General features: G+C 36.9%; 2 protein-coding genes across 2 annotated transcripts; one reads left to right on the top strand and one right to left on the bottom strand.

Annotated features, from left to right (window-relative positions):
- Nucleotides 1–2,426, top strand: LOC149053517 (diacylglycerol kinase theta-like). The gene is made up of 4 exons (XM_089183169.1): nt 1–21; nt 475–528; nt 844–942; nt 1,258–2,426. Exons 1-4 carry the CDS (start codon nt 1–3, stop codon nt 1,369–1,371), a joined length of 288 nt encoding a protein of 95 aa, XP_089039295.1. The 3' UTR covers nt 1,372–2,426.
- Nucleotides 2,427–6,386: 3,960 nt separating this feature from the next.
- On the bottom strand, nt 6,387–22,930 carry LOC149053516 (uncharacterized). Its single transcript, XM_089183162.1, has 19 exons — nt 22,730–22,930; nt 17,603–17,613; nt 17,202–17,273; nt 14,541–14,612; nt 13,758–13,829; nt 13,370–13,441; nt 12,854–12,925; nt 12,608–12,679; nt 12,171–12,242; nt 11,614–11,685; nt 10,461–11,457; nt 10,121–10,202; nt 9,442–9,504; nt 9,226–9,306; nt 8,040–8,084; nt 7,584–7,634; nt 7,143–7,196; nt 6,957–7,019; nt 6,387–6,418 (listed from the first exon to the last, which is right to left on the bottom strand). Exons 1-19 carry the CDS (start codon nt 22,928–22,930, stop codon nt 6,387–6,389), a joined length of 2,256 nt encoding a protein of 751 aa, XP_089039288.1.
- Between the last annotated feature and the right edge of the window lie 406 nt (nt 22,931–23,336).

Here is a 23,336-nt window from a genome sequence, read left to right as displayed (position 1 = left end):
ATGACATGTTGTCCTCAGAAGGTGAGGTCTGGAAAAGACTCTAAGATTCAGTGCATCTGCTATGAAGAAGCCAACCTTGAAGTTATCACAACGGCCGATCAGAACCGACGAAAGTTGAAGAAGTCAATAAGTACAAAGAGAAGAATGGCGCAAACTGCCATTAGCGCGGGAAGTTGCGAATGACCAAACCACTTTTGGTTTTAATTTTTCCCATGATTGGTTCAGATAGTGGCTGGAGTTATCTGGAGCAATCGCAAAGCGAAGTTAAACGAACTAAGTGCAATCTCGGATTTCTTTTCCACACACAATTAAAATTGCTTGAATCTTTTTGCAGGGTCATGCTTCAGCTTGTCACTGTGACGGTCTTGTATCCTGCCTTTTCCTTTTTTCTTAAGTATTTGCATAGGAAACGTTTTTATTTAGCAATAAAAATGGTGCATTAGTTCTTAATTGAGACGAATTCTTTATTAAAAGGGTCAAATTCAAAGTGGAATCAGGACTGGTATTCGGCTAGCACAGGGAGCCCAGGTATGGATGTTTGGTTGTAATACAGTAAATAACATAATGAAGCCATAAGTTGATCATCCACGTACTATTCTATTGTAATTCTGTTTTGACGTTACTATGTTCTCACCAGTGGCGTAGCGTCATTTTTTCTGCATATTTACTTTATAAAATCAGTTGATAAAAAAAATATCATGTAATACCACCCCTTCCCTCACCCCCCTCCCCCCCCCCCCCACAACGACGCAGAACCACAGTTTCCTTAGAAATTACTCTCTTCATCCATCCGCTTCAATGCTTTTTTTTAAATTGATGACAATGATTATTACTTCATTACAGATCAACATCAAATTAAAATCAGAGATGCCCGGACAAATAGATGGTGAGCCTTGGATGCAGCCTCCTGGTAATGTGATTGTACGGCCCATACTAACACAGGTATTTACAGAAAACTGTGTAACGACGCTGTAAAAGATTACTTTTTTGGGAAAATGAAAGGCTTGTGATTGGACTCGCATATCTCAGTGTTAAAAATGCACCTAGAACATTTCGAAAAATCAATTTACTTTTATCTTTTTACCTAAGAAACTTTTTTATTATTATTTTTTTTCTCAACATTTACATCCAAGAATTCAATAAAACGTTTATAACCGGACGACTTTGGTTCAGAATTAAGAATATTTTGCTAGAACCCAAACGGCCATCGAACACTTCTAGAAATTTCATCGTAAGTTCACTTATTTTTTTCTTTAGGCGCTGATGCTATCGAAGAGGAATGTTAAAATAAAAAACAAAAGAAGACCCACAAGCACGTCTCGCCCTCCTGCAAGCCCCAGCGCAACAAGAACTATTTTTTATGATGATTAAACACTTACCCCGGGCTTATGGCAGCTTAATTAGAAACCATACTGGATATTTTTTCCAGCTCTGATTTATACTTAACTTGGTAATCTTGTAAAGTTTCATCTAGTTAAGTATTGCTTTAGCCGAGAAAATGTAATTCGAAATTGTAAAGGAAATTACTATCATTTGTATCGCTTTGGGTATACGCTGTATTGTAAACAGTGCAGACTAAAATTCTATCTTTATAGTACGTTAAATTGAACCAATTGTGAAACTCTACCAGCACGAAATGCATGCTGGTTGAGAAATTACATGAACATCATGTGCTCGTCATATAGGCTGAAACAAGGAGAGCGGCTCAGTCCTCACCATTCGAACCTCTTCAGTGTACATTACCATTCGTGCTATTGGAGTCAATTTCTAACACCGGCCATTTGATTTGAAGTGGTATAAAATGATTCTGAACTAGTCTCGGCCACATTCTGTCTTTCCCCGTTCCGCCCGTAAATGCGCAAAGGCGTTGCAGTAGACGCTACGCGCTAACGAACCAAACTCGTAACCTGGTATTCCATAGTCGCATGTAGGAAAAAAGGGTGGCGCGAGATTTCTAGACGAATCACAGTTTATTAAAGATTTCATGCTTAAGAAAAAAGTGAGAAGAATACGATTTACTGACGCAATTTCAGATAGGAATGAAAACACTTGAAAGTCGACGATACGCGTACCCTGGTGTTCCACAATCGTATATCAAAGGTGCGAACTAAAATGTTGAAATCTCTGTCTCGAGGTGGAGTTCAAAGCTTAGCTTGTCCCGTCAATGGAGTTTTTACAGAAGACACCAGTGAATTTGAAGATAATATAAGGTCGAGTATATTTCAAAAGAATGTTGTATTTGTAATTATAAGTAAAAAGTGGTTTAACTGTAGAAGTATTCATTAACAAGCTAATATGCATGAACGCCTTCTATTGATTTACCTTTTCTCCATATGTTTCATTTTATAAAATGATCAGTTCATGTAGATGTGTTCTGAGTGAATTGAATTTGTGAGAAAACGTTTTTTTTTGTTTGTTTGTTTTTTTGTCGTGAAAGGCATAGCTGGTGATTGACTCACGGTAAGAGGAGAGAAGAGTAAACTGAGAGAGCGAGCAAAAATCGGCGAGGTTCTGTGAAGGCATGTCACCTTCCTTCATTCTAATTAGATTTTTCTCTCACTTACCCCACGTTTATGCCCGTCCTCACTGTGTCAGGCTTCCAGAGGTAAGGTTAGCTGCGTAGCATGAGGAAGAGTGTAGAATGGAAGGGAAGATTTTCCGGTTTGCTTCTAGTGGGTTGTACAGACGTTAAGTTATTTAAGTTAAGTTAGTTTCACTCAGGTTTGTGGCTCGATTTACTCAGGTTTAACTGAAGGTCTCTTTCAAGTGTGGTCATAATTAGTTGTGTATCTTTACATGTTACACCTTCGAGTCCTTCACTGGAAATATAACTTTGGAGCGTAAATTCTAGTTCCCCAATAAATTTAACCGCAATGGCAAATTATTGAATTTCTTAAGTTCGCTCAGCGGTTGATAAGAAGGAAATATCACAAGCAGTCACTATGGACTAAAATTCATGACGAGTCAACACCCTAAAAGGCAGAACAAAGGGTGGTGCGAGACTTCTAAACCAATCACAGTGCAGTAAAGATTTCATATCTGAGGGTTTTTTAAATGCTTACCGTCACTCCCACCCACCCTTGGTGGAAGTCTTAGGATAGAAACGTAAAGCTTAAAAATGTTTCCTAACCTCCCGGAAATATATATTTGTTACCCCTTTTTTTACATCGGGTATAACCAAAAACCTCCAAGAGAGTCGCGTCAAGAAGATACATTACGGTTTTAAAAGAAAACAGCTCAGTTTCAGACTGAATAACTCATTAAAACGAAAAGTTCAACATTATGAGAGATACAGAAAGCAATTTTGTATCAGTTTACTTGTCACAGGTCATTGTGGCACATAATCTACACTGCGGATGAACCCGAAGCGTGACTTAGAAACCTTGACAGGGTAAACTGAGAACGGACTCATGTGTAAGGTCATAAAGATGTTTTATTGAAGTCTTCGTTAACGTTTTACAGTAGATCTGGAACCCTTCTTCGTAACTCGGTCTTACTTCCCTCAAAAAGCCACTCACACATTCAAGTTATTTTTACTGTAGAAGCCATGTTAATGATCACGTTTGAACAAAGTTAAAAAAAATACCACTTACTACAATGAACTAGAATTCTCGTTGTGAGTTAAAAAAATCTAGAAATGGGCTACAAAATTAGATTTAAAAACACTACTAAATATCTAAGTTAGTGGTATTCTTAGACCTTTTTTCTTTTTTTGTCGATTTTCAGGTTAATGTTAATAATAATGTAAATTATGTAAAGAGGCAGGCTTCAGCCATGACAGAGGTCACTATTGACTATAATTCTCGCAAACGAGTGATAAAAGCTCTAAGACAGGACCTATTTAAATTATTTTCATTCTATAAAAACTTCTAACAAACGAACTCTGACCTTGTTTATTTCCTCTAACAATTCTAAACGTAGTTTGCATGCAAAGCACTCGCAAGCTTGTTGTGGAAGTGAACTATCAGATTGTTGTTATACCAATTAATATCCAATATCTGACTTGTTACTCGTTACCACAACATCTTTCTAATTTCTTTTTTAAGGAATTTGCGTTCATAAAGAAAGTAGTTACATAACGAAAATAGACGTCACTCTACCTTTTAGCTATCATTATGCTCTCATACGAGTTATAAAAATTCTAGAAATGAGCTAGTTAGGTCATTCAATATATTGTTAAATCTCTAATGCATGACGTCTTATCCAGTAATTGTTTCTCTTTTTTTGGGTGACATTTTTACCTTTTTTTTTCAGCTAGAGATACTAACGAAATTAAACAACTCGACACGTACTCTGAATACTCGCCGGACGAGTTGTAGTAATGTTCGAACTATTCAGATTGTTACTGTACCGCCTAATGTCTACTAGCTGCGGAAATCTTAACCGCAAGTCTAAGTTCTTTAATTTAATATACAACCCAAAATTAACGTCACTTTAACTCCTTATGACTTTAATGCTCGCGGATGAATACTAAAATGTTAAGAAATGAACTATTTAAATTACCAGCGTACCATCAAATATCTAGTAAGTGGACGTCCTCAACCCGTGCATTTGTCTAAGTTTTTCTTGTCAAATTTTAGATGATTTTTCGTGTTTAAAAAAAACCTAGAAATGAATTATCTAAATAGTTGTTGTGGAGATTAATATCTGATAATTCTTTTTAAAGCTCGTTAGTTTTCTATTTTTATCACATTATTAACCTTCTATGCTCTTTTCTATATTAGGAACTCTACAAGAAAGTTCTTCTGGGACATCAAATCCCCTCTAAACTATGAGTAAACTCCGAATAAACTTAACACTTTCCATGGAAATGAGCTTAAACATTACTTTTAAAACTAGTGAGACATTCCTAATCAAAACATTTACTCAGCTATATTTTATTTAATGATGGAAAGATCAGCATGCAGAATAGAATACCTTATCACATCAGGACCATAGCCAGGTTTTCGACTTGTCGTGGGCTTATACCCTAAGAAAGTTCAATCTTTGTTTCAAAATTTGCAAGAGTGATATGATAAAATTTAATGGTACAGGACTCTAGGCTGGCTACACCCCTGGTATTGTTGTGTTACGTCTTGAGCCATCCGACTTAACTGCGGTGTAGCAATCATGGTCTTTAGAAATACGCTAAAACTAACAGACTCAAAATGTCAGGTAGATGTACATGTTACAAAAACAAAGAAACAAAGAAACAAATTAAAAGCGGGAAAAAAAACAAACAAAAGAAAAATGAACTACCACTACACGCCTACTCAGATATAGCACAATATGTTCCACTCCAACTATACTAAATTACCATACAATGATTAGTTCAGACAACAAGGTTACTAATTATTGTTAACATTAAATCTAAAAAAATAGAGGTCAAAAACCAGATTTTTCTACTAAGATGTTACCATACGACCATACGTATTGATTACTAGAATTATTTTTTTTCTTTTCTTTGAACTTTTTCTGGTTTTTCTCCAGCACTCGCAGTCTCCATACTAATGGCAATGTTTTTGGCTCTTGTAGACTGTCAGACGCAAAAGAAAAAAGCATACTAATCAATGAATGCAAAAATTAATTATCGATTAGTTGTTTGTTTGATATACTGACCCGACAATCAGTCAGTCAAGCATTAAATGTTTACATGTCTGCATTGAAGTGTATTGCAGCCATAATATAATCTAGTTAGTAATAACCATGCCCACTGGCCAGGTGGAGAGTCCGGAAAACAGTCAGGCAGATAATCAGCCCATCTGTCAGTCAGCCAGTAGTCATAGCTCAGGTAGTCAATTCAATTTGATGGCTTACCGGCCAGTTAGTCAGAAAGTCAAGTGACCAGACTGTCAATGAGTAAGCTGGTCAGTGCTTTAAGGACAGAAGGTAGATATGAATATACAAGCATATACAGAGAGAGCACTCATCAGTGCGGCGTACTCGCCACCCAGATGTTTTTTTTTTATTATAATTTTTCAAATCATACATCATCAAAAGCAGAGAAAAAAATTGATCAATTTGAAAATATTTTGGTACCCTTACTGCCAACAATGAAGGGGATAGCTGAAAAAAATTCGCAAGTGACTTTGCAAAAAGACAAACAGCATATTATAGCAATAAAAAAAACAGACTTCCTTCTTCATCTCCAATAACTTCAATCATTACAGTTGCGGTGAAATCTCAAATTTGAAATTGGTTTGAATTAGCCAAGGATTTTAAAAATTTAGCATAGAGCTCCCCCTACATCTCAAATATTACACGTATTCTATAAGATTAGAAAGATGCGTGCAACAACAAAAAAAACATTTTCTTTAGAGGGATTTGTTTTCCACAACCCTTTAGTCAGCGGTATTCAGTATGAAAGCAGACGTAATAAGCATTTACCTTGGTTCGAAAACAAAGAACTAAAGTCTGGTATCAAACACCTCTTCTTCCCCTGGATGGAATACGAAAAGAGATTGAAATACAATGCGCTCATTTTCTTTTAAGCGATAGAATAATAATTTTCACAAACACAGAAAAGAGGGCTGCCACTTATCAAAGCTCATTAAATTTTTGCATGTCTGTGTTGAGGTGTTTTGAAAACTGAGGTACACAACATCAAAGTAACCATGCCCTTTCAATGAGCTGGGGTAAGAGGCGGTTATGTTTTCTGTATCTGGGAAAATTATTTCTGTATCCATAAAAAACCCAAACAAACAAAGTAGTAAAACGGCTTCATAAATTCATAAATGTTTGATTTTAGCATTGCATAAAAAGGAATGGCTCTTCGTTACGAGGAGGTATAATAATGCCCAAGTGGTGTCGTTTTTTTGTTTTTTCTCAATGAAGTCACCTCCCGATATGAATTACGACCTTTCCACTAAGCACTTCAAGTGATCTTCAGCCAATTGAGTGGACTGATTATGCATCACCTTATAAAGCATGTGTGGACCAATTTGAATTTATCTCTTCTGATTTATAAAAAATGTTACCTTCTTCTGCGACAACCATGTCAGGCTCAGGCGCCTTCTCTTCTTCTTCAGCTTTTTTAGCTCCTTTAAAAAATGATTTATTTGATACGAAAAAAGTTAGTATACAGTCATAAAATTTTGTGTTTGTACTTAGGAGTTAAAATCATTAATGGTTAGTGACCAACCAAAACCCGTTATCTCCTTTACCTTTACTGGGCACTGAAATCTCTTCAACCTCCACCTGCTCCTCAGATTTACCAGCTGTGTGAAATCAGATTTATTATTAAAAGTTACGTTAGTTACATTTAAGTCTTAAGTCTTTGACGACAACAAACTTTCCAATAAGACTTTTTTAAATTCATCTACCCATTAGGTTTAGTAACTGAGAAAGGGTTTTGTACCTTACCGGAAATAGAGACCGACAAGCTGCTCTCGTAAATTTTTTCATGTGACAGACTTAGAATCGTGATTTGATTAGTGATTAAGCGTTAACATGATAACCCCAATCTTATTGGTGTGACATACAAAACCATGCAATCAAGTATACCAAGTGCGCCAGCTTGATAGCACCAGCCACCATTCGCTGTTTTTTTTTAGAGTTACGAAATTTCCGAAAAAAAATGAGATGAAAATTGAAAAGGTGTTTACCTTCCACAGTCTTTGTAGTGGCTGGTCTGATGTCAAAATCCTCCTGATAATCTGTTTTAAGGAACAAGTAGAGTAAAATGTTTCATGATACTTATGGTTCATGTGTTATTCTGCAATGAATATCTCTACAAATTTTATTTTAGGTACGTCAGAATTTCAGATGTATTCAATTATTTATTGATTTATGAAATAACACCGTGTTACAAAGCTCACATTTAAATCTGAAAGTTAATTTGGGCGCATGAAAATAGTTGCTGAAATAATATCTCTGCCAAATACAGTTGTTAAGACGCATTACCTTTTTTCATTTTGGCGATTCCTATGACCGTTTGTAAAAAGCGATTTGCAGTTGAAGTCACATTGGGCAACTGTGACCTTTGCAGTACAAGTACTTCTCTTAAATCAAGCGCCTGTCTACGCCTTCTTTTAAAATTTCTTTCATAAATAAATTTTTACCTGAGGAAGATGGGTTCGTATCCCCTTCACAGGCTTGTTCAATTGCTGTCAACAGAGCAAAGAATTATCTTTCTTCATACAATATAAGTGAAAACTGGAAGCAATGAAAGATCATTGTCAATATATATGTATCATTTATTAACTACAACCGTGTCATATGGGAGACGATGGTACCTTCCGTCCATAATACACTGTACAGGTTACCAATGTAAAGGGATGGGGATCTCATGAATGGAGGTCTTAAAAAGTGCATATGGCAATTTATCACCAGAATGTCTGGAGGTAACTTATCAACCAAAAGTAATATAACCTAATTTCGTCGCATTATTGTCATATGGGAAACCATTCCTTAATCTATCCTTTCTCAAAATGCACCTAGAGAAATTGTCAGAGCAGAAAAGGAATGCTATGGTTTCTATAGGTATTTCAATTTGAGAGGACTAATATTTGCTAGGTTAATTGATTAAACTATACATACCTGCCAAGGGAGTTGGATTGCAAAGTCAATTACAGCTTTATCGTTAGCATCAAAACTCTTATATTTATTAACTGACCTGGTTGCGGTGCAGGCAATTCAGGGGCTTCCACTTCTGGGGTTTCGTTGTATTCCAATACCTGCATTTCAATTTGCTCTCCTACGGGAAAGAAAATGAAAAACAGGAATTAAGTTTAAATTCTTTCTTAAAATGCACCTACAGAAATTATCAGAGCAGAAAAGGAATGCTATGGTTTCTATAGGTATTTCAATTTGAGAGGACTAATATTTGCTAAGTTAATTGATTAAACTATAGATACCTGCCAAGAGTTTTGGATTGCAAAGTCAATTACAGCTTTATCGTTAGCATCAAAACTCTTATATTTCTTAACTGACCTGGTTGCGGTGTAGGCAATTCAGGGGCTTCCACTTCTGGGACTTCGTTGTGTTCCAATACCTGCACTTCAATTTGCTCTCCTACGGGAAAGGAAATGGAAAACAGGAATTAAGTATCTATCCTTTCTTAAAATGCACCTACAGAAATTATCAGAGCAGAAAAGGAATGCTATGGTTTCTATAGGTATTTCAATTTGAGAGAACTAATATTTGTTAGGTTAATTGATTAAACTATACATACCTGCCAAGAGTTTTGGATTGCAAAGTCAATTAGCTTTATCGTTAGCATCAAAACTCTTATATTTCTTAACTGACCTGGTTGCGGTGCAGGTAATTCAGGGGCTTCCACTTCTGGGATTTCGTTGTGTTCCAATACCTGCATTTCAATTTGCTCTCCTACGGGAAAGAAAATGAAAAAAGGAATTAAGTATAGAAAAGAGAAAGGAAAGAAAAGTATCATATAGAGAACCCTACAAAGGCGTGGAGGGGATATTTCGTATGTGACTACACTAAGAAGCACCCTATTTTTACCCTCTTCGACGTTAGCATGTTCATCTCCATTTCCAATCTGTCCCTGCTGATCATTATCTGCTTCTTTCATATGAGAAAATAACACCAATTAAAAACTCAATGGCCATTGTCAGGTTTATATAAAAAAGCATTCTACAATTCAGAATCTCAACCTTATGATTTAAGACAGAAGTAAAGCAATTCATACTTTGAGAATTGTTTGCAGAATGAGTTTTGAGTGGCATGCTATTTTAAAAATCTATCGCAAATGGCATCCATTTGTCTCAATGTTCCCTAATAGTTTAGTTTTAGAGATACTAGCCTTCAAAAATCGAACTGAAAGCATGATTTCCACCATTAAAATTGATGATTTAATACATTGATGCCCTCTCTATTTAGGATCACTGTTGCTTTCTCTTTTACGTATGCTACAACTTTACATATTGTAATTTGTACATTTGTGGTTTCAATAATTTGCTCAGTTTCTTTTTCGAAAAAAAAAATACATGTGTTTTCTACGATTTCATGCCAGTTCTATCCTATTCCCCCTCGAAAGCCTTGGAGTAAAAATCACATAAGTTACTTAGAGAAAACTGGGTTGCTCATACTCAATTTGATAAAAGTTAAAGTTTCTTCATTTCAAGGTTTGAAATATAATTATTGTTATCGTGGTATTTTTCAATAGAACTTAAAACTGTACCTTCTTGATTTTGTCCTCTGCTGAAAATAGATCGAACATTGGACCACAACTTCCTCAGTTTTGCTTTCAACACAGGCTGAACCTAGACATTCAAAATATATTGAGTAGTTTACGTTAAGACTTTCAAGTAACGTATTTAGAAGTCACGTTGGTCTCTATGGCTAAAGTCAAAGGCGGAGAAGCTAAAAAAATCTGTCCGATCATTTACTTTTTCATGCTTGTTTTGTATGTCAATCGTTACAATTACAAAATTGAGTTGCCAGCCTGCTCTGACACGAAACCAAATTTGAACATAACGGTAGGTGCTATTCCAAAGTAACAAAAAAGAGAAACATGTTACCTGTGGAGTAGAAAGCGTATACAGCAATGGGTTGATGGCTGAATTTATCGGCAGAGCGAACACTGCAATCCACACTGCCAGATCACCAGGTGGATCAAATGTTTTCTCGACGTGGGAACGGATGCCGATAGCAATGATTGGCATCCAACACAAGAGATCGGTTAGAATAATGAAGAAGACTCTTTTGGCAAGTGCTCTTTCTCTTTTGGCCTGAGCACTTTGTGCTCTTGCTCGTATTTCACGAACAGTTCCATGTGCACCAAGCTGTCTGCTTGACGACCATGATTTCCACAAGATGGCAATATAAGCAACCATGATGAAGATGAATAGGGAAAAATTCAAAACGATAAAGATGGAAGTGGAGTATTCCCAGCCTTCTTGTAATTTAGGGGAAAGCTGCAGGGGCAGGCACACTACATTATTGCCGTAATACCTCTCACTGAAATAGTGCATTCCGGACAAGGGAAGGAATGCCATAACGCCTCCCACCAGCCAGATAACCACGCACATTATACGGGTCTGCCTTGGGGTAATTTTTGCAAAGGTGTAAGGAAACACGATGTTCTTGAGTCTGTCCAATGCGATCAGAGAAATCATCATCACTGACACTTCACTTGAAAAGACAGACATGGCACCATTGAAATGGCAAAACCAACCGATGCGCCACTCATAGTCATGCAGGTAGTATTCCCCTGACCATTGCAGGTCTTTTATGCCAATAATGATAAGGTATATTCCCATGATGCCGTCGGATACACCCAGATTCACCAACATGATAGACTGGACCACATTGTTATCAGGGTAGAAATACTGCCACCCAACTACGAATAAAGACCCTAGCAACGAAAGAAGACCGACAATCCAAAGAGTTCTCCTTGGAGCATGGTGGCGGAACATGGAGTGGCAGCTTGCGAAATTGTCATTGAAGGAGTATTCGCAATCAGCATCCTGCCTGAAAAGATCGAGATGGCAGCACATCAGGTTGGTGTCCAAAGTTCTGGAATTCGAAAAAAAAAGAAAAAAGTTAAGAAATAACACTATTATTGCATCATTGAAATCCCTTAATAATCATTAATTGATGAATAACATAGACTATTATTAAAAGAATTGTTTGAAGGGATGAGTGAAGGAAAGGATCGTCATGGAATCTTACACTCTGATGATGTGCGTCAAATGCTTGAAAAAGCCTTTGGGGAGCTCGGCCATCAGGTTGTAATGCATGAACCTGTGATTTAAAATAATCATAATGTGAATTTTAAGTTGGTTTATATCATAAATAACCTAAAAAAGTGAATTTCAATAATAAGATTCATTAAGTTAATGTTAATGTTCAAATTGACTGTCCAAAAAGACAAAATCAGGAACCTAGCTAAGGATCTTCAGTACGGACCCTAGCTTGATGTTTTCTCAAAGATTCTTTCAAAAGTAGTCATTTAGCCTAAGATAAGTCTCGTCTTGCTTTCTTGGAAATTTTTGATCGCTACTGATTTAATGGACGTGGCAGCCCATTCGGTTGAGGTCGTTCGATGCACATCTTTCCGGACTCTTCCAGGGAAAAAATTCCTTTAGTACATTTATGTTATTTTCCAAAATTACTTTGCACGAATCTTTTCTTTGAGAAAACGAAATCAAAAGGATGTTATCTGATTTCAATATATGCAACTAAGTTTAGTTGCCTAGATGAACATCTGTCATTTGCAGTAAACTTACAACATTCGCAATTCGTGGGCATAGTTAAAAGTCGTGCTGGTAACGTTTTGTATCCTATTGCCGAAGATATTCCTGAAACGAAGAACGTAACTATTTACAACTAACACCAAAACGGGGACTTGCAGCAGTCACATTCCTCATTCTAATAAATTCTCATGGAATTTCAGTTAAGACTACATAGATCTCCACAATGTTTGTTTCCGCTTTTTCATAATATCCACCTAGGTGCACCAAAAGTATGTTATGTAAAGGCACATTTTTAGTGCAATATAAATTAAAAAAAACATTGCTTTGTTGAGGAAGATAACTGGCACCACCCCTGTTCTACATCGTGGTAAATTTGTAGACAAAAATCTCAGATTTTGAACGCTGATATCGTATTCATTCTATCACTTCAAATATTCTGGAATGTTTTGTATGTGATTAACTGTACTCACAGAGATCTGAGCTTTTTAACGCCCTTGAAAATTTTATCAGGCAGAGCCTCGATTTTGTTCTCCGAGAGATATCTTAAACAAAGGAAACGGATAAGGAAATAAATATTGAAGTGCAGTAACATAATATGATTGGGTAAGGCAAATTTTATTTGAGCAATGACGGAGTTAACAGTAAAAAAATATTACTGTATACGGTTTGAGATTCAGGTCATTATGGAAAATGGTTTAAACTCTAAATGCACTTACAGATCTAATAGCTCCACCAAGCCCTGGAACTGATCTTCATGAAGCTTCTTAATTTTGTTGTACTCCATTTTCCTGAAGAAAGCATTATGTGCAGTTTAGAATGAAATGTGTAGTGATATCTTTAGCTCTACTTTTTTTTTTGTAAGATTTGCGGTTAAGGCAGGGAATGGCAACGTTTTCCAGTAAAATAGCTCCCAGTCTTTATATCGTAATGATCAAAGAACACATTAGACTTATCTATAATGATCTCAAGATTAAGCGCGAAACTCTCAAGTTCATTCTCTATTACAAATTAGAAAATTAGTGCCAGGGTAGTTTGCTGTGGCAATACAACAAATTCTTAGATATTTTCAACTCGGATAAAAAGGAAACAAAGCAACCTTTGCCTTCCAGAAGTAATTTTCAATGTAAGTTGTCATTCACTGAGAAGCTTTTATAGTCACCAAGTGCTGTTATTTTCAAGAAAATCTTTTAAAACAATTATTAATATTTTGGGACGATATCAATCTTACTTACAGAAATTTTACTGCTCTTATGTTTTTGAAAGCATACGCTGGCAGATTTTCAAGTTCATTGTTTGATATATCCCTGAAAACAATTTTTACACAGTTACTTAAATTTCGCTTATGTTAGAGCTACGAACTGATATCTGGGAATTGTTAAGGTTACTATTTAATCAGAAGCTATTAAATTCTTACACATCAAAGTAACTTAACATTACTAACCGAAGCACAAGAAATACATAAGATAGCATCGTCTACTTCAATTAAAATTTGCAGATACGAGCTGGAAAACTTCATGATGTTTCAACTATGATGGCTGTGCTTTTAAAAAAATATTTTAAGAATGATCATTTGTTTCTGTCCAATTATTATCTCCTTGGTTAAATAACTAACTCACTTACAAATATGTCAGCTTGGAAAGGCTGTCAAAAAGTCCGTCTGGTAGACTCTTCAACTTGTTATTTGACAGATAGCTGATAGGAATGACGAAACAAGAAAATGCATTTTCATTAAGTCTGCAAACTGAAATTTATAGGTAAAAATACATAAAGATTCTGGTCATCAGAAACAACCAAAGAACAAAGGGAAGTACGTAGTGATACACATGCGATGTTTTGTCTTACAGTACAGAGAATATTCAAGAGTCACTTCATTCATTTAGTTTGGTCAATGTTTATGACAAAAAGCAATTGAAGGCCGCTGAAAACTTGAAATCTGCGTGGATACTGAACTCTTTTCCCCAACACTGGCAATAGCTTCCTCTTGGATCAATAATGAAATCATTAAGCTCGTGATCTAAGAAAATATGCCAACATGGTTCAAAACAGAGAAAGATAACCCATAAAAACAACTCTGATATTCATAACATGCGTGAATTTCATTGTTGTATGTATGATCGTTGTCACTGAAATGTTAGTTCAGCAACAAACACAAAATTCTAGATGGTTCAATTTTAAAACGTGTTATAAGTGCAGATGGAAAGATTTTATAATCTGCAACTGGAAAAGATTTTCTTTCTATATGCTCTAATTAGAGAAAGGGACGAAAAGTATAATACTACCAGAATCTGTGTTAAAGACACTAGCAGTGATTTAACAAAAGAAAGGAAAATTTTACTAAGTGTTGGAACACTTTATGTAGTCATTGAGTTAAAACAAGGGAAAGCTTGGAATGAAATAACTTACAGTTCTTTTAAGCTTTTTAGATCTTGGAATAAATTAGGAGGCAATTCCGTGAAGTTGTTGTCTTGCAACCATCTGTGTTGAAATTTAAAAAAAAATGTGACCTGTATGTAAAATATGTTTATTTTCATTAAAACAGTTATAAACCGACTCGTCTTTTGATCACTGAGTGGAAGGGAAGAAAAGAGAAAGGAAAAAAGTTAATTTGAAAAACAAGTATAGACAAGGCGGTAAGAGAGGGGAATGCTGCTGCGTTACAAAAACAGTTTTTTCTTCCACAGCAGTATTGATATATTAACTTACAGTTCCTCTAACATTGTCAAGTTTTTGAAGGCACTTCCATTCAACCCTTTCATGTCGTTGTCATTCAGGCGTCCACGTTATTTACCATATAAAACTGACGATTAGTTTAAAGATCCACCAGAAGTTTATCTGCTTAGATAGGGGTACTACTAAAACTTTTCAGGGCTGTTGGCGGATACAGTTACGGTTGTTTTGACTTGTGAGCAAAAGTCGGCATCACTGTCATTGAGCGAAGAGTTGTTTGTGCTAACTTCATCGTTTACTCGTTTTACAACATAAGATTATAATCAAATTTGACATAGATATGGAAAGTTGTTAATGATGGAAATTGGAATGATCTTTTTATTTAATGAAGGCACTTCTTGATGCCTTTTATACAGAGACAGAATCTCATTAACGGTCAGTCCTGGACAAAGATCCAGAATGCAACAGTCGATATGTGATCTTCATGATATTTCATGTTAATTCTTGATTTACGAAGCGAAACGAATAATCTGATAAATTTAATAAAACAACGACAACAACAAAAAGCAGTTGGAGTCCTGTAGAACTGTTGTGCAGCTGGTCTGAGATTAGAGTTCTTATTCTGCAGGTGCGAAAGTTGACCAGTAGTGTTAATTAAAGGTGAATTTATTTTGTATTTAAATAGCTACATATTATGAATGAAATATTTGCAAATTTTGTCAATCTTATTAACGCTTACATTGCATCACTAAGAATCTAGGAGCGCGGATCAGACAGAAAAAGATGAGGTTACTTACAGAAACCTTAGCTGTGTGTTCTTGTCAAAGATTCCTGGAGGTAGGTGGTGCAATTGTATTTCAGACAAGTACCTATGAATTCGACGAAAATTTAGCACACTAAATAAAGGCCAGAGCTGGGATGCATATAAAGTAATAAACCAGATGACTAGTGGAATAAACTCAGTTTTGAAATGCAGCTGGAGGATTGAGTAGACAACTCAAAATGATTATTATTGAGATTTTACCGTGAAATTAAAATGGTGCAGCCTTATACATATGTTTTAATATTCTCACTTGTCAAGACGAGCAAGGTTTTGTCTGTCGTGCTTATCCTAACTCAGTTATGTACCCTTTGACGAAGAAACAAGCTACTCATAAGGCCTCGAAACAATCCTCCAGCTACATCGGTCCTAGGCCACCTTTCGGGCCTTTTTCCATGATAGATGAACTGAAACAGGCTTTTTTTTTTTTTTGCGGTTCATCTTACGATAATTTGTGGTTCCCCGTTTCCTTTCCGAATCTGTTGCTCCGAAAACATATAGAAAGGTTATCTTTCTGATTCTCGAATACACCATCGTATTTTCCTTCTTACATGATTCCGAAAGTTCTTGCGATATCTTGTCTTGCATTTTGATCCTATTTTTTAAGAAATAAGTTTCATTTTGACCTGCAGATGAAAATCAAGTACAAAACTGATCTTCGCAGGCGCGGTTATGCAATTGCACCTTAACTGCAAGGATCATTGCTTTGCTTGATTTTCATCCGCAAAATTTATTTCATCAAAAAATATGATAATATTCCTCTAGGGGATAGAAGAACCCTCGTAAATGTGCTCTGATCTCAACGAGTGGCGTCTTAGCTCAGTTGGTTGAGGCACCCCACTAGGTTTGGGGAGGCACGGGTTTGAATCTTGTTGAAGCCTGAATTTTTGCTCGCGCTTCTCAGTTTTTGCAATTGTATGAAATACAGGTCAACTTCGAGGATCATTGTCCAATTTATTTTATTTTATACTCTTTCCTTAAAGCCTTTCTAATGTCGTCATATGATCTGTTAGTCTCAGCGTATAATCATAATATCAGAGTGAAATTTTTCTTGTTTTTCAAACTAAAAGTGGTACACAAACATTTATAAACACGTAATAGTGGGTTAATATGTTTTAAAATACAGAGACAAATATTGTTTGAGTTAAAAATCCGAGACCCAGATGGGATTTGAACCCACGACCCTCCGTGATCTAGTCGGATGCTCTAACCACTGAGCTACTAGAGACTCTATGGTGAGCAAGGGTCAATTTATGGGTCTTGACTGGAACCGCATCACGCGGTTACACAGCCAAGTAATTAGTGCGGACTCACTAACAGCATCGCGCTGTCACGTTAAGGCATATCAAGATGCAGCCAACCATCCAAAGTGAGTAAATTAAAGTTAAAAATCCGAGCCCCAGATGGGATTTGAACCCACGACCCTCCGTGATCTAGTCGGATGCTCTAACCACTGAGCTACTAGAGACTCTATGGTGAGCAAGGGTCAATTTATGGGTCTTGACTGGAACCGCATCACGCGGTTACACAGCCAAGTAATTGTTTGATGTCCCTTAATAGAGGAAAAATTAACTTACAGCCAAATCAATTTAGTATTTGTAGCGAAAATGTCAGATGGCAAACTCTTCAACGGGTTATCAGACAAGATTCTGAAAGATAAGAAACAAAAAAAATTAGAAATGCAATTTAAAATTGTTAATAGTGGCCTTCTCTAAGCTGTCAGTTTGGCATTGTCAAGTAAAACATCGATATGCATAAGAAATTTGTCATACTGATATAAAGAATAAAGAAAATAAATGGTTATCCGATAAAACGCTCTTAACATAAATCGCCTCATTTTCATGTCAGAATGTGTCACTTAATTTACGTGAAAGACCTTTACGTTTACTCACGGTCTATCCTCGTGGAATTACAACATTATGATTATAAATATAGACAGTGACACGAAGTATACCAAGTAAAAACGTCGTACTTCTACCTTCTGTACTTCTAAAAGATTAAGATATAACAAGTCATAATAAAGATTTCCATGGATGCCGTGCTACAGATATATCGAAAGGAGAACTGACTAAAAAATTGGGACGGTTTATTAAAGTTTAAATTCTGTCATGACGCAAGTGGCGACCTAAGCTTTTTCACAACACTGCATTGCCGTAACTAGAGCTTCACTTCAAAAATTCTGAGAGGAGAAGTGCAATTATGATCCCAGCATTTCTCAGATTATAAGAAGTAAGTCGTTCCTTTCAATGAAATTGGACTTTAAATATTCTAAAGGCTTGCTTTTTCCTGTTTTCAGTTGTTTTTAAGTGGCTTTGTAATATGTCAATTTGCTTTCCATCTCCGCCAGTTTAAGTTCGAGAACCCCTCGATTATGTCCATCTAAATGAATTGGTTGGTTCATGATCAGTTGATTCTCGATGAGATTGATTTCCGACGGGACATTTTGGACCTCAGAAATAATTCCACTTTTCGACAAAGCTTTCGGTTGCCCGGTGCCACGCACAAATTTCTCGTGATCCTTGTTCACTCTTTTAGATCCCATCTGAGCGTTTTCAATTGTCGTTGTATTTCTTGAAGTCCAGTAGACTTATTGCGTACAGAATATATGGGCGATTTCTTGAAAATCGTCAGGTGTTACAGAGAGAGACTGGGCCTTACTTGGTATTGCCACATGTGGGTTTGTCTAGCTGTTTAGTTTAACTTTTGCAACAAGGAAGCCTTCCGAGATTGTGTTTTTCAAGCTCTGAAGCGCTGAGGGACAAGTCGTCTCTCTCTCTGTCTGGGTGTCCTTGAATTAGTTGTCTGGAAGGTAGTGATAGGTATGTGGGCGTTCGACCTCTACTTCTGGGGGGGGGAACGCTCACAGTCCTTTATGTAACCTCTTGACAAAGTGTTGGCTGTCAGCATACCTTTCCTAGGCTTGTAGCGTATCTTGTAGTTATACTGCTGAAGTCGCGACAAAAGCAGTCCGCAGGATGACTTTCTTACCGAACACATATAGGTGGTTACGCTGTATACCAAGGACCGGGGCAAAAAAATTCCTTCTCGATCTTTGAGCACTTCCTCACTGCCAACGGGAGTGCCCCACTTCTAGATGTCACTGGTTGACCATGCTCCATCAGTAAAAAGCTAAGCTTATCCTTGGACACATCTCCTTAGTCCTCTTTTAGGTCACTCTCGCTGAAGTACTTAACTATTGGTGCTTTGAATCTCTTGAGTTCAGATCCACTCGCATTCTTGTGTGTCAGGCGGCGTAATGGTCTCACATTTCTGAAAGGTTTTGAAGGAATTTAGGAAGGTGCCACACTAGCCCTATAAATCTCTGCACTGCTGATACATGTGCTGTTCGCTCCATCTTGACTGTTGCATCCGATTTCTTATGCTCTGCCTTCGAATTCAATCCATTCTTTGTCATCACATGTCCAATAAATGGCACTTTGCTTCATTTGAATTCGAACTTCTCCTTTTCCAGCTTGATGAATTTTGCTCAGCAATGGTCTTACCCTATTATGACTGAAATTTGTTTAACGCTCGTAAATTGTGTTCGTGTTGCCTACGCGGTAATTAGTCCACGACTCTAAGACTTTATCGATCCTACCTTTCTCTTCCTTGGAGGCAAATGTTGAACCAGAGTTAATATTGACGGCTTCTGACCTGATACATGTGATGAAAGACGCTTTTCGGTACTGCGAGTGTAAATTGAGGGTAAATTCCATGTTTGAAGCCAACTTTTCCAATTTCCAATTATTCTCCAGATCCACAAAAAGATCTAGCCTCAGAAGAACTGGTAAACAGAAGTGAAGATTTGCTTCGGTGTTTGAGGCTTGGAACTGATGCGCTGCAGCTGCTATCTGCTGGCGACGTCATTTTTGTCTAGGCTCTGTCGCCGTGTCTCGGTTCAAAGTCGGCTTAAATTTGACTAAAACACAAGTTAAAAGTTGCTATATGTCTTGCTGAGAATTTTCCACGCCACCATGTAGCGTTGGCAGCCCGACATATTAGAAAAGACAGGGTAAACAGAACTTTAAAAAAGAGTTGATGGCCTACCATCTCAAAACACATGGTTCTACCAAGTCACGATAGGACTCTTAGAGAGCCTTACTGAGAGACTCGAATAAATATTATGAGTTTTCTTGTTGTTCTCCAGGCCTCGTACATTCATAAAAAATAGACACCTTTCATGCGCTTTACTTTGTACGCGAACTAATAAAGGTTTAACTGGTAAGTAGTTGTGACCTTTAGAGGCTTCAGTTAAAAACCGGTCACATTGGGAACATTTTTTCCGCTATTATCAATTAGTAACCTGCGTACTTAAAATGTGACCAGACTTTGCTTTGATTTGTCACATAACAGCCTTGAGACTTTGTCATGTTGCTGCATTGATGTTCTTTTGTTTATCTTCCGGCCCAAGTAACGAACTTTTCCTTGTCAGCACATTCAAAATCAAGCTCGATTGAACGAGACAACGAGGCGCCCTTCCCCTCAAGTAGCAAAAGTTCGCCTCTGGTGGGCATTCACTACCCCCTTTTCCCAACTCGACAGTCCAAAGGGAATTAGGCTGAGAAGTGCTAGAATGAATTACTATTTATTAATCATTAATGATTAATCAGATTTTATTAGGGTAAATAATCACCAAGTAATTAAAAACTATATTACTCCTTCATATAAGATAGATTACAAGCTTAGCATTTTTTCTTCGGAGCTGAAGAGTCATTAAGACTGATGTATCATACATTAATATAAATCTGTGACTTTGCGGACAAAGTCTATATATTTTAATGCCTTAAACGTCACTAACTGTCCCTGAAATTATCTCTTCATGTACTCTTCTTCCTTTTAAAAAATTAGTAGGATTAAATCTGGGAAGAATGGTCTTCACTTTTGACCAACAAATATTTTAGTTCGTTATTGGGACGTATGAAACAGCTCTATAAAACGTTCGTCGACAAAATATGAGCGTCCACTTATTGAAGTTAAACAACACATGTCCAACTTGGAAACTCATTGCGATGGCTTAAACCTATATAACTTCGAACATCGAATTCCTATAGAAACTACATGCCAAATATGAACGAATGACTAAATGATACTAAACGAACTAGATACTTATTAATATTTTGAAGTCTCTTCTTGTGCAAGTTAAACACCATAAGTGTCACTAGCAAGTACTTATGACTCTCATATCACAAAGATAAAGAAATAGATAAATTAAGGAGTGCTCCACTGAACATTGACCTGACCCTGTTCGATTTGTTGCATGGAGCTTAGAGGTCGACGCTGTGTAATGATGCTTCATTTAATAGATTTCTTTCTTTGGTCTACTTGAATGTCTTTAAAATGAGCTATGCCACTTTTTTGACCGAGGAAGCTTACCATTAGAAAACTTTTAAAAGGCGAAACTTAGAAGTGTAGTATTTGACGAGGAGATTGTGTAAAAAAAAATAAAATAAAATAAAAATTTAAAAAAAACCCAGAGATAGAAAGGAATTTTCGTTCAGAGCACTAACTTCAAAACATACTAACTTTGAAATAGACGTCATAAGTTTTCTTTGATAATTTGCAGAACGAGCAAAATTAAAAGATCTAAAAAATTTAAAGATTCGTAAAGTAGTGTTCAGCAGAAGTGAGGACAGGGTCGTAACACGGGGGTAGGAGGGTGGTGTCTGAGGATGCACTTGACGCACACCCATACCCCATTTTAATTGCAGAGGAAATAAATAACATGTTTACGAAAATTAAACATTCCTACTCTGTAGCTGATATTTATTTGGTGCCAAGACAACGATGCTCGTATCTGCTGTTTTTTTTTCTCCAATGCGCAATGGATTTGACGTGTTCCTTAGACAAAAATAAAACAGAGTCCAAACTTACAAATAATCAAGCTCGGTGTTGCTACTGAAAATGCCTGATGGTAATTTCCTCAACTGGTTGCTGTCCAACAACCTACCAAAAGTAATAGAAAGAGGGTGTCGGGTGTTGAAAATGTCGTATTTTTCTTAATTTTCTTATCTTCTAACAAAATCACATGTCCAAGAACCGATGTCTTCTTTTCAGAAATAGATAAGGAGACCAAGGGTAGCGTTACGAATTAAAATCTGGCTCAAAACCAATTGAGACTTCTTTTTTTTTTTTAAGCACTAAAAACAACTGAATGCCTTACATATGCCTTTTCTCCCTCCTTTCATTGCCCAGCTATGCAATACGTAAGGCTTGTCATTCAGAATAGTCTTCATCATGAATCAGGCGACGTCGATTGCAGGGAGGGGAGGGTGATATACCGCGACACAAATTATCTGGATAGTTTTGTTTTTAGTTTACATACACAGTGTCTTCAGCACAAGTGATAACGCCATGTTCAAACTTATTTCAAATTGTTAAAAATTTCAAATTGTTTTCCACTGAGACTCTTACAAACTTTTCTTAGATAATTACAGTTTACAAATTTTTATCCACGTGATGCCATGTGAGGAAGCCCGTGAAGAGAGTGGTGTTCAAGGTTAGAAGCCAACATTTTAAGCATATTAATGGAAAGCGGAAAAATTATGCCTCCGAGAAAGATTGAATAATGTATGTTACGAGTGACGAAGGACTGTTGTCGGTCGCGGTGGACTGTTGTAGAAAAGAGAGATGGAGAAATCTTTGTCAGTCACCCAAAGCCAAATGTTTGTCATCTCACCTATTTATCGACCTAACGCCGACAGATCGCAGCGCGGTTATTTGTATCGAAATATCTGTTTCAGTAAAAATTGTTTTGTTTTAGGTGTTGATAAAACTTTCTTAAGTACTGTCCGGTCATATCTGTTTTGATATAATCCTACGTGTCGCAAAAACATTTGAACAGCATCACATAAGAGGCTTCATGAGGTTTGAAGATACGCTCGTTTTGTACCCCAAAATTAAGTCATTTCACCATATTAGGGCACTGGGAAGCAAAAGTGTGAATAAGCACTAGAAATATTGCATTCTCCAGTGGCTCTAATAGATCCTGGATGTCTGGCAGTGTTCTTAGAAAGTAAGTCCAGCGATGTTTAAGCCGAAGGTGAAAGGTGAGGCATGCTTTTGGTTATATCTGAGGAAACTCTACGAATTGAACTATTTCACTGACCAAATCAGACACCTTCTCATTGACGAATTCCTCTCGTGAGCCGATCGCCGCTCTTAAATGGTTCTTCCCTTCCATTGTCATATTAATGTCTGTGTCCTTAGATATTCGTTTCACACTTTCTTTCTTGTCCCGCTTTGCGATAATCCAGCACTTCTTGGCGTTTAAGAAGTAGCCAAAATCTGGACCCAGGGTACTCAACATGTTCCGCAATCTCTTGATTTCTGTAGTGGAGCCTGCCCCACCCGCATCATTGGCGAACCAGCACTGCTTTGCTATAGACCTCACCTGTAGACTCCTGGATAGAGGCTGGATGCTAAGAGCACAAAGGGCCGTAGCGATCGGATCTCCCTTTGTGGTCCCTTCTTCTCAGTGGCGGGATCTCTTTACCGCCAGCGATAAGTTAGTAATTGTCACTACGTATTAGTCTCGAACGTACTTATAATGTTTACTTATGTTTTTATTGATTTTGTAATGGGTCCTTTGAGCATCATGAACTGTTGTAAAGGCGCCAACATGGCTGCCACGTTTTCTGGAGCTCTTCGCCTATCTACCATTTTTGGTGTTCTTTTCGTTTTGAATGCTGCCCAAGAATGCTACAATTGTCACT

The sequence above is a fragment of the Pocillopora damicornis genome, chromosome 1 (assembly GCF_964200805.1).
Source record: "Pocillopora damicornis chromosome 1, jaPocDami1.2, whole genome shotgun sequence".
Taxonomy (NCBI): Eukaryota; Metazoa; Cnidaria; class Anthozoa; order Scleractinia; family Pocilloporidae; genus Pocillopora; species Pocillopora damicornis.
Note: the sequence above shows the minus strand (reverse complement) of the source record. Positions and strands in the feature narration are given on the sequence as shown.